The sequence below is a fragment of the Panicum virgatum genome, chromosome 9K, assembly GCF_016808335.1.
Source record: "Panicum virgatum strain AP13 chromosome 9K, P.virgatum_v5, whole genome shotgun sequence".
NCBI classification, from domain to species: Eukaryota; Viridiplantae; Streptophyta; class Magnoliopsida; order Poales; family Poaceae; genus Panicum; species Panicum virgatum.
In genome coordinates, this window is record NC_053144.1 from 49,776,498 (window position 1) to 49,787,544 (window position 11,047).

The 11,047-nt window shown below is 55.7% G+C and overlaps 1 protein-coding gene and 1 long non-coding RNA gene across 2 annotated transcripts; both read left to right on the forward strand.

The window, feature by feature from the left end:
- Nucleotides 1-1,492: 1,492 nt before the first annotated feature.
- On the forward strand, nucleotides 1,493-7,212 carry LOC120651975 (LOB domain-containing protein 37). The gene is made up of 3 exons (XM_039929654.1): nucleotides 1,493-1,518; nucleotides 6,051-6,348; nucleotides 6,468-7,212. Exons 2-3 carry the CDS (start codon nucleotides 6,165-6,167, stop codon nucleotides 6,911-6,913), a joined length of 630 nt encoding a protein of 209 aa, XP_039785588.1. The 5' UTR covers nucleotides 1,493-1,518; nucleotides 6,051-6,164; the 3' UTR covers nucleotides 6,914-7,212.
- A 465-nt stretch (nucleotides 7,213-7,677) lies between these two features.
- On the forward strand, nucleotides 7,678-8,056 carry LOC120648757. The gene is made up of 3 exons (XR_005665076.1): nucleotides 7,678-7,801; nucleotides 7,885-7,923; nucleotides 8,017-8,056. It is a non-coding gene; the product is annotated as an uncharacterized LOC120648757 (long non-coding RNA).
- The last annotated feature ends 2,991 nt before the right edge of the window (nucleotides 8,057-11,047 follow it).

Sequence of the window (11,047 nt, forward strand, 5' to 3'; positions counted from 1 at the left end):
TTGCGCGCCATGGTGGTCTAGCTACTATATATGATGGGTCGTAGTCTACACACTCGACATAGAAAATGACGTGCATAGGATTTACCCTAGATTTGACCCACTTTCTTGGGGAGAAAGAAAGAGGCCACGATCCTCCCTAGTGTTAGCCGGTATGTAGAGCGGCTTTTTAATCGTTGCATTGAAAAATCTCCATCCACAAAAAGATGGGCACTAGCCAGAGAGTGGGCTCATGTAGCAAATAAAACCAGGCAAATTAAAGAACCCAGTTGATAATGTAGTGTAGCTCTAAAATTCGATAGGTCATATGTTTTCACCATTATATGATCCAACTAAGGATGCAAGTCCCACCTCTTTTGGGTCATTGGGTCGACCTAAAATTTAATAAAAATGAACTAGAATGACATGCTATGTAATTAGTTTCGGAGAGAAAATAAACTAAAATGACAAACTCAAAAACACCAATGGGTACTCACTTGCATCTGGTGATGTTTCTCCAATAGCTCGCCCTGATCACTTCCGATCCACTCCTAATTCTTTTGTTTTCCTAATTTTGACCACCAATTTTGTTATCGTCTGCATCAAGAACTCCAACCCAAACTCGTAATTAGGTGGTTTTCAAGTGACAGGGCGACAGTTTGTCCTCTAAACTGGCTATGTATCTTTTATTTCCCCAGCGAGGCAATAAAGAATGAAGAGAGAATGACAGTTGGTCCTAGAGCATTGTCAAAGCCTAGATGGAGAAAATACACTCGAATGAAAAAGTCCGTCGCCACGTCAATAGAAAACCACCTATATATAGCTATAAGAATAGAAACGGGCAGGGGGTCAAACTTGAACGATACAATATTGATATTCAGCCTGTCCGCAGCGGGCTTGTAACCCATCCGCAACGCCATACTCAAGTATAAGGATACAGAAAAATCCTCGGCAGCAGCATTCTATAAAAGGAACTGCATGTTACCGTTCGGTCTCACGGACAGGAAATACAGCGCAGGGAGCAGACGGACGGTACACACCACGTCGGTGTGCTCCCGCCGCCGCTCCCAACTTCCCCAAGGCGGAGGAAATGGGGAGCAGGAGAAGGTGGCCCGTCGCCGAGGAGGAAGGAGGTCAGAGTTCCGCCCCCACGGCCAGCGCGCGCGAGCTCCGCCGCCCCGGCCGGGGCACAAACGTGCTCGAGCCCCGCCGCTGCGGCCGGCACGTGCGAGCCGTCCTCCGCCACCACAGGAGGGGGAGGGAGGATGGAGGATGGAGGTGCGGGGCACACAGGAGCCGAGCCGAGCTCGCCGCCCACGGATCGGGCGCTGCCGCCCCAAATCGAGGGACGAGGAGGGGGAGGGAGGCCGGAGGAGTGGAGCTTGCCCGCGGCGGCACTACTCACTTGCCTGCGGGCTGCTGCGGCACCGAGCTCGCCCGCCCACAGGCCGCGGCGGCGCGACTCGCCCACGTCGGAGTGTCGGGGAGAGAGGGAGGGCGCCGGCGATGGTCCTCCAGGTGAGAGAGAGAGAGAGAGAGAGAATGGGGCCACTCGCCGTGGGCGCTTCGGCGCGCAGTGGCCGCTCCGTCCCGACTCGGCCGCTTCGGCGTGCGGTGGCCTCCCCGCCCCGCCAGGGACGACCCGCGGAGGCCGCCTCGCCACACCAGCTCCGGCCAGCTGTAGCCACGCGCGCTTGCCGCCGTCGCGGCCACGCTTAGGCCTGCCCCGCGCGCGCCGCCCGCCGCCGCCGCAACTGCTCGCCGAGCAGGGCAAACCAGAGCTCGCGTGGATCCGGCCGCCGCTGCCATGGCCCCGCGCAGGTCTCCGCCGTGCTCCACCCTCGCTTGCGCCATTATCCTCCCTCGCCGTGTCGTGCTCCGCCCTCCGCGCTGCTGCGGCCACCGTGAGCCCCGCCGTAAGGGGCGGCGCCCCGGCTCCGCCGCGCCGGTCGTGACCGGAGCCAAGGAGGCGCCACTGCCGGGGAAGAGGACGGCTCGGGGGCAAGCGCCAGAGAGGGCAAGCTTGGGGGCGCAGCGCCGGCAAGAGCGAGAGAAGGGAGGGAGGGAGGGAGGGAGAGGGGGGAGTGGGATGCAAGAGAGAGAAGGGTGGGAGGGAGGGGGGAGTGGGAGGAAAGGGGCGTTGGGAGTGAGTAAAAAATTAAAAAAAACTCTAACACGTGACTCCCGCAACTAGTAGTTGGTATAGGGCAGAATATAAAGAATTGATGAGTGCGGAAGAACTGGATGTAGAGTAGGGAATATCGATAATCAGAATGGAATATTCTATTTAGATTATGGATTTGGAGTGTGACGAGTGTGGAGAGCACGAGGCACCAACCATATGGTATTGAGCTGTGGGGTGGAACTATAGAATTATTCCTACCCTATCTGCCGTGAGCGTGAGGATGGATGATGGATTCATGGAGATAAGATCATAAGTTGATGGATTCCCCGGGCGGACGCTGCAAAACATCAGTGCGCGCACCGCACCAACTGAGACTATCTGCAACAAGGGCACCCAAAAACCAGACCTATTTCACGGTTTAGGTAGTAGTACAGTTCACAAGTCTTTCACCCAAAATCTTCCTTCTCCAACAAGGGCACCCATTCCACCCAGACAAGCGCCGCCGGCCGTGGCCCGCCGCCCGCCGACCCCCGCCCGCTGCTCCTCACCCGGCCGCGGCCCGCCGCCCGTCGCGCTGCCTCCCCGTCGCGCTGCCTTGCTGTGGGGTTGCCACGCCGGCCGCCGGCTGCCGCTCCTCGCTTGACCGCGGCCCGCCGCGCAGCCTCGCCGCTGGCTGCCTTCTGTGGGCGTCGGAGCGATGACTGCGAAGTGCGTCATGGCCGTCGTCCGAGGAGGAGCTTGAGGAAGAAGGGAGTGCTTGCCGGCGTCGAGGAAGAAGAGAAGCGGGGTCTGGGCCGACCGTCGCTGCGAATCCGCCTCGCCTCGGCGCGGCAGCTCCTCGCCTCGCCGCTGCGAATCCGCCTCGCCCGGCGCGGCAGCTCCTTGCCTCACCGCCGCGAATCCGCCTCGCCCCGGCGCGGACGCTCCTCGCCGAGACGGCCGCTCCCCGCCGCGGCCGCTCCTCGCCGAGCCGGCCGCTCCACTCCAACACCTCCTACGGGCCCACCACTACGGGCGCCAGAGAATTGCGTCGTGGAGAGAGAGACCCATATTTGCGTTTCGGCTCGCCTCGTATCCAAAATGGATACTCTGTTTGCGTCTTCTGTTGGAGCATGTTTTTAGAACGCAAAGCACTGTGCATGACCTATTTTGTGTTTGCGTCGCGCTTTGGGTGAGCCATTGGAGACAGAAGATCGCCGTCACATCTGCGGGAGAAAGCAGCCGAGCCGATCGCGACGCGACCCCTCGCCGGCTGCCACCAGGCGGAACGCAGCATCGTATCAGGAACAGAGCACAGGGCAGGGCAGGGCAGGGGCAGGGCAGGGGCCCAGCCGCAACCCCGCAGCTAGCGTACAGGGAAATACGCGGCGAGAAAGGACGCGGACGGGGATGCCTTTGCAAGTTGCGGCGCGGGCTGAAACAAAAATATTCCCAGAGGGCAAAAGCTGGGCGCCTTAAAAATCCCCGGGAGATCAATCGGATCGAGAGGGCTTACGTGCAAGAAACAACCACCAAGGGGCGGGAAAGAGGGCATTTAGATATATATATGGCCCGGGATGTGCAAAAGAAAGCCACAAAAGTTGGAGGAGAAGAGGCTTTGCTTTGCTTTTGGCACCTGGTAGATGCAATGCATCCGGGAGCTGGGCTGAGAGACTGTTCGTTGTGAGGACCTGAGCTTGGGGTTGGTCCAACCTCCCCTTTGAGCTTGTGGGGGCACATCATTTCCTAGTAACTTATTTGGAAGGACGAGGCTGCATGCAGACTTGGGCCTGTTTGCAACATGACCTGAATTAATCCACGTTATTGTTAGTTCACGGAAAGGTTCAATTTTGTGCCCTTTTTAAAGGCAAGCTGTGTAAAAAAAATATACATCGATGAAAGCGTGCAAGCATGGTACTATTCCGTTTACTACCATGTTCAGGATCACGCAACTATATCAAAATGCGACCGTTGTTGTTGGCCAATACCCACGGTGGAAGCTCTGATGCGTGCGTTTGGATTCTAATGGGCGAGCTACTACTCGGCCGATAACATTGAGCCGGAGCCGTTCTGGCAGGCGCCGAGCACCAGCATGTTTGGATGCAGAACAAGAAGAGAGCATGGTGCTAGTAAAATGGGAAACGAAGCGTGTGTCCAACCAATGTCCCCCCTTTGGTAGTGCCGCAGGAATGATATTTACCACGCAGGCGGATAAGAAAGAACACACGTTTACAGCTAGCTATATATCCACCCGCAACAAAAGAGGAGATCGGAGCAAGGCCACGGGCGGCTTACAGCTCCTCGCCACGTGCCGAGCACTGGGGAGGAAGAGCCCCCATCTCTTCTGAGAAATAAACAAGAGCAAAAACAATGGGATCGGCAGCGGCAAAGATGATGCGAAACTTCGGCCCAGTTTGGCAGGGCTCCATGAGCGGCTCCACGAGCGGCTCCACGAGCGGCTCCACGAGCGGCTCCGGCCCGAGCCCTGCCAAACGGTGGGTTTTCCGCAAGCTCCAAGTCTAGAGCCCCTATTGGAGCCCTTTGCGGCTTACACTAGCGAGGAGAAGCCCGAAAATCGTAAATCGTGGCTCCGTCCGGCTCCATGGAGCTTCTCCCTGCCGCTGCCCTTTTTGCCCCCCGCGCGCAGCACCTCCTCACGCCATCTCATGGCGGCGGGTGCAGGGGCCGGCGGAAGCTTGGGGCCGTCGGGGTCTCATGGTGGCGGTCGGTGGTCAGAAGCACGGGCGGAGCTGAAGGACGAGGCGGGGGTGGAGGCCGGCGGAGCCGCGGGTGCAGGGGCCGGCGGATCCGCAGGTGCAGGGCTGGCGGGAGGAGGCGCGGGCGGAGCTTGGGAGGTGGCGATGCTTGCCGGTGGGAGGAGGGGCGGGCCGCTGCGGAGGAGGAGGCGCGGGCGAAGGACAGCGGCGGCGGCAGGGCGGGCGGAGGGGCGGTCCGCCGCGGAGGAGGCGGCGCAGGCTGCTGTGGACGAGGAGGAGGCGCGAGGAAGACGATGGGGAAGGGTGACTGAATGGATAAGAGGAGAGGAGGAAAAGAAAAAGAAAAAGAAATAGAGAGGAGAAAAAAAGGAAAACGAGAAAAAGGAAAAAAAGATTAAAAAATATAGAGAATGGCAAATTAGATATTTTACAATCACAATTCAACAAGTGAAGCTGTTTTGCCAAATATTTTATAAAATAATTCCAGCTGCATTAGAAAAATCTATTCACCAGAGGAGGCTGAGCCGGAGCAAATGCCCTTCCTAAACGCCACAGGCGCGTCGCGATCAGGGGGCACTAGCGGGGGGCGAGCTCGAATCCGCGGCGGGGCGCAAGGGTCCGCGGCGCGCTGAGTCAGATGCACCCGGGCGGGGGCGGGGCATGCCCGACACGCGAATCCACGCACTGACGCACCCGGCCGGCCCCACCACCGCGTGGAAAAGCAGCAGCAGCAGCAGCGGCGGCGAACCGCGCGGCGCCCACGCACGCGACGCGCGGACGGGGCAAACGCGCGGCGCCGCGCCCGGTCGAAAAGGATTCTCCCCGCGCCGCGTGGTGGCATGGAACCGTCCGCCCCGCGGGGGATCGGATCGGACGGCCCGCGGGGTGCCCGACCGGCCGCGGAGACACGGAGCCGCCCGGCCCCCGCGCACCCCAGGACCTTGGAACTTCCTCGCGCGGCAGCGGCACACCGCACGCACACCCCTCACCTCACCTCCCGGTCACCGCACCACCCCACCTGTCTGAGCCTGACCCGGGTCTTCCAAGCCTTGGTTGGTTAGGTTAGCGAAACCAACCGTGTGGTTGGGCTTGGGCGGCCTCGTTCTCCTCCGCCCTCCCTGCGTCCAGAGGGCGGCTCCGGGCTGCAGCTATGCCCATGCCCTCCCCCGTGCCTATATATCTCCCTCTCCGGCTGCGGACCGGCCGTTCTCTCCGTTCCGGGTTCCTAGCGCCAACGGCAAAGGCGGTGTGAAGAGAGAGAGAGAGATCTGGCTAGCTAGCTAGCCCCTGCAGCCAGTGGCTAGTGAGTGTTTGTTGTATGAGCTTGCTTGGGTTGCTGCAGTAGGAGGAGCCTCCGATCCGTGGGCATGAGCTGCAACGGCTGCCGGGTGCTGCGCAAGGGCTGCAGCGAGGGCTGCGTGCTGCGCCCCTGCCTGCGGTGGATCGACGCCGCCGACGCGCAGGGCCACGCCACCGTCTTCGTCGCCAAGTTCTTCGGCCGCGCGGGCCTCCTCTCCTTCATCTCCGCCGTGCCCGACGCGCAGCGACCTGGTATGCGACCGCCGCCTCCATCACCCGACTCGGCTAGCTGCCTAGGTCCTAGTATGACATGCGAAGAAGCTGATCATTGTATGATGTATCCCTGGCTGCTGTGACCTCCGATCCCGCAGCGCTGTTCCAGTCCCTGCTGTACGAGGCGGCGGGGCGGACCATCAACCCGGTGCACGGCGCGGTGGGGCTGCTGGGCACGGGGAACTGGCACCTCTGCCAGGCCGCCGTCGACACCGTGCTGCGGGGCGGCGCCATCGCCCCGCTCCCGGAGCTCGGCGGGGGCCGCGGCGACGGCGCCGGGAGCGGGGACCTCTACGGCCCGGCCGCCGGCGGCTGGTCCACCTTCTCCACGGCCAAGCTGGTGCGCAAGGCCGCCGGCGAGGCGGCGGCGGGGGCGTCCTGCGACCTCGGGCTGTGCCTGAGCCCCGGGTCCCCGCGGGCGCCCGGGGAGCCGAGGGCGCCCCTCCTGCGGCCGGGCACGCCGTCCATGAGCTCGGACGAGTCCGTGACGACGACCACGACCGGCGGCGACAGGGAGCCGGTGCTGCTCAACCTCTTCCCCTGAGATAGAGCCTGCGGCCAGCTAATCCTAATCCCTGGCGGAACGTTCCCGGCGGCCAAGTATTTAGCTGTTCCTCTCGCCGCCGCCGGCGAGGCCATTTCCCTTGGTTTCTTGGCGGCCTTTGATTTTGTTCCTTGTGTAGCTGTAGTAGAAAAGCAGCAGAAGCTATAGCAGCCGGCCTGGACGCCCGTTTGCGTGGGCGATATGAGAGCGCCGGTGGCCACCCCACCCGAGTAACCATTTTTCCTTTTTTTCTCTTGGACAATTATATAAAAATATAATAAATAGTGGTACTACTACAATGTGTGTGCTCTCCAACTCAATAACATCACGATCTCTCGTCTAATCTTGGGTTGGGTGTGACCGTACGTATGGTTGGAGCTGCGGCATGCGGTTTACTGTTGCGATTGACCTGATAATTGGTGATCCATGGATGGGTCACGTTACGTGAGGCCCTCTCGCCAGGAACGCTGACGCACCGTGCGTGTATGGTTCGGTGCATATGACCGAACCAGGCTCCCGGGTGCAGCCCAGCTGCGATTGGTTGCCTGGACGAGGTCCAGGGCCTGGCTCCCGTCATGCAATTTTGCCCCCTCCGCCTGCATCTGGAGAAACGCCCGTGGGCTCCGTTTCTCGGGAGCCAGGCGCGCGAGCTGCGAGGTCGGGCGATGGCGGCCAGAAAATTTTGCTCTGCGCGTGCAGGCGGGAGATGGGGAGGCGCGCACGGGAACGCTAGGGTTACTGCCGTCCCTTTCCCGCCATCCCTTCTCGTTATATGCTCACCGTCGCGACCCCTCTTCCCCATTCTTGAGGTCGCGCTCGCCCTCTTCCTCTCCGCTTTCTCTTCTGTTTCCTGCTGTCTGGTCGCCGAGTTCCTCATCGTGGTAGCAGGTGAGCAAACCTTCCTCCCTCTCAATTCGGATCCATGCTGTTCGGTCGCTGATCTGGGTCTTCTCCCTCTTCCTCACCCGCAGGATTGTGGCTCGATTCGTCAGTGTTTTGAGGCAAATCTTGTAAGCTATACTCAAATCCCTCTCAGATCTGGTGTTTTTGCCCCTCTCCCTCTCTGTTTTTGTTGTTGTGCTTATGTATTTGAGCATTTTTAGGGCCGGATCTGTGCTGGTTGATCTCGTTGGAGTTGAAAAGGCAAGTCCCCTCCCCTAGGGTTTCGATCTAGATTTTGCAATTTGTTCTCAAGGATTTGGTACTAACACATTTCTTACCGTGTAGATCCTGCTTTATCTTGGCTCGCATCGTGTGATTCAGGCTTCCCTGTGACGCTTGTGTGCTCGGACTTGACGGTAACAATTGTTTTACCCAGCCCTTTTTTCTGGCCGATGATGTTTATGTTACTATGACTTGAAGCACATGTTCTTAGCCTATGATGCTTGCTTATTTACGCTCACATGTACTCTGAAAGTGAGCACAAGTTCTTGGCCTATGATAGTAGCCTGTAAATATTAATCTGAGCACATGTTCTTAGTAAATGCTGGTGATTTTTAATCTGAATGCAAGTATATGTGAGCACTTGTGCAGTAGGCGATGATGCAATGTTTTTTTCTGAGCACTAATGATACTTGTTACTGAGTCATGTTTTTGCAATTTGTACTGGTATAGATGAATCCTTCTGAGCAGAGACGCATGCTTGTGATAAAGGCTGCTGCTTTTGTGTCTGTCATTTATGCATACTTTATGAGTAGGCTGAGGGTGGCACGTAGTTCACGTCCTCAGATTACTTATGCCCCAATGAGTGCCATGGATGAGGAACGCCAAGCCAACCTAAACAAAATATATAACTGCAATGACACAGAATGTGTTGACATGCTTCGCATGCGTAGAGCTCCCTTTTTCAATCTGTGTAACCTGTTTAGGGAGAGGAACTTGTTGAGGGACACCATACACAGTTCTGTGGAGGAACAAGTTGCAATGTTCCTTCATGTAGTGGGACACAATCAGAGATTTAGAGTGATCCACCAAAACTTTAGGAGGTCCATTGAAACAGTCAGTAGGTATTTCAGAGAGGTGTTGTATGCTGTTGGTGAGCTTAGGGAGGAGTTAATTAGGGCACCATCAGGGGAGACAGCGCTAAAAATCAGAAATAGCCCAAGATGGTTTCCATACTTGAAGGTAATTAATTCATTATAAGGTTGACCATTAGTTTGTTATAGTTTTGACCAAACTGAATCACACATCTTCATAACCTGTAGGACTGTATTGGTGCTATAGATGGTACCCATGTTCATGCTAGAGTGCCTGCAAAGATATCAGCAGCATTTAGGGGTAGGAAGCACTATCCTACTCAAAATGTGCTTGCTGCAGTTGACTTTGATCTGAGATTCACCTATGTGCTAGCTGGATGGGAGGGATCTGCACACGATGCCCTTATTCTGGCTGATGCTATAGAGAGGGATGATGGATTGAGGGTTCCACCAGGTACTTGTAACCTGATTCAACAATTGCACTTGCACATAGGCCCTACGACTAATTGTTGCCTACCTAATTAATTGTATAGGTAAATTCTACCTAGTGGATGCTGGCTATGCTTGTCGCCCTGGGTTTCTGCCACCATACAGAGCCACTAGGTACCACTTGAAAGAATTTGGTGGAAGGAACTATCCTACCAATAAGAAAGAGTTGTTCAACTTGAGTTCACTGTCTTCTATTGTTTTCTGTCCTTGCTTGGCTATGATTTCTTACTTGTACAGAATTTAGCACAACTACATTGTCTTGATGATTACCTTAATCATTTGTGCATGATCTGAGTACAATTCTATTGTTTTTATTTTCTTTACTCACATGAGTTCACTGTCTTCTATTGTTTTCTGTCCTTGTTGTGGCCATTGTATTTTTAATTACAAAATTGATGTAATATTACTTTCAAACTAGATATGAGAACTTATGTACTGGTTGATGGTAACCTCACCACCCCATGCAAGAGGTAACTCAACCAAACTGCATGCAGGCAACCAAACAACAAGCCCTTGCATCTGAATTTGCATCTGCCTATGCATTCAGTCAACCAAACATCATCTCCTGCTGGCCTGGTTGGTATGAAGCAGGCAACCAAACACACTCCTCTTGCATATACACAGCCTGTCTACAGACAGCCTGGCTCTTAGATGCAAGCCAGGCCCGCTAGAGAAGACAACCAAACACACCCGTAGCGACGGGGTTGCGACGAGACGACCGCCGGCCGTGCCGCGATGCGTTTGCGCCGGGGGGCTTCGGAGCGCGGCCCCGGGTCTCGGGGGTACGGAGTTGACGAGGGATCAACGCGGCTGACGAGGAGAGAGAGGGAGAGGTGCGAGCGGGGGGGGCAGTGGCCGACACGGATGCCCCAAAGTCCATCCGGGTTTTGTACCGCACGTACTACTTACTAGTACAGGGACAAAAGCGGGCACGCCCCACGATGCGCCACAAATCTCCGTGAGATCGCTGGCATCGCGTCAGAATGACCGGGGGTCGGATTGCTTTGCTTCGTGCGCCTTCGGTCGTCTATAGACGGTCTAGCATGCAGCGTGCCAGGAGGAGGGTTTACCAAACCGGTCTGGCCCGGTTCCGGTTTAGACCGGTATCAAATCAGCCCAAATTTAAAATCAAATTTGAATTTAAAAAAAATAACAAAAATCCCAAAAAAATTCTAAAAATACTTTAAGGTGCGATGAATCTAATAGTGTCAAATTTTCTCAAAAATTCGTTCATTTAGTATAGTTTACGGGGATTTGAAGTTAAAAAAAAAGCGTGTATATAAAAGTATACAAATACAATGTAAAAGTAGTACAAAAAAGGGTTGGATGGTTCATTTAGGCTAAAATATGTTATACAAACATTTATTTAGTATATTTTGCGAGCATTTGAATTTAAGCCAAAAAAAGAAAAAAATTAAATTTGGCCAGTTACCAGTCAAACCGACCGGTAAGCCGGTCGGAACCGATTGAACATGCGATTTTGAATTTGATTTTGAATTTGACCAGTTTCCACCGGTTTCCAGTCAAACCGCTACCGGACCGCGCCGGTTTGACCGGACCGGTCGATTTATTTAACCCTGGCCAGGAGCAGGGTTAACCAAACCGGTGGGAACTTGTACAAATTCAAAATTCAAATTTGAATTCAAAAAATTAAAAAAATTCCAAAAAA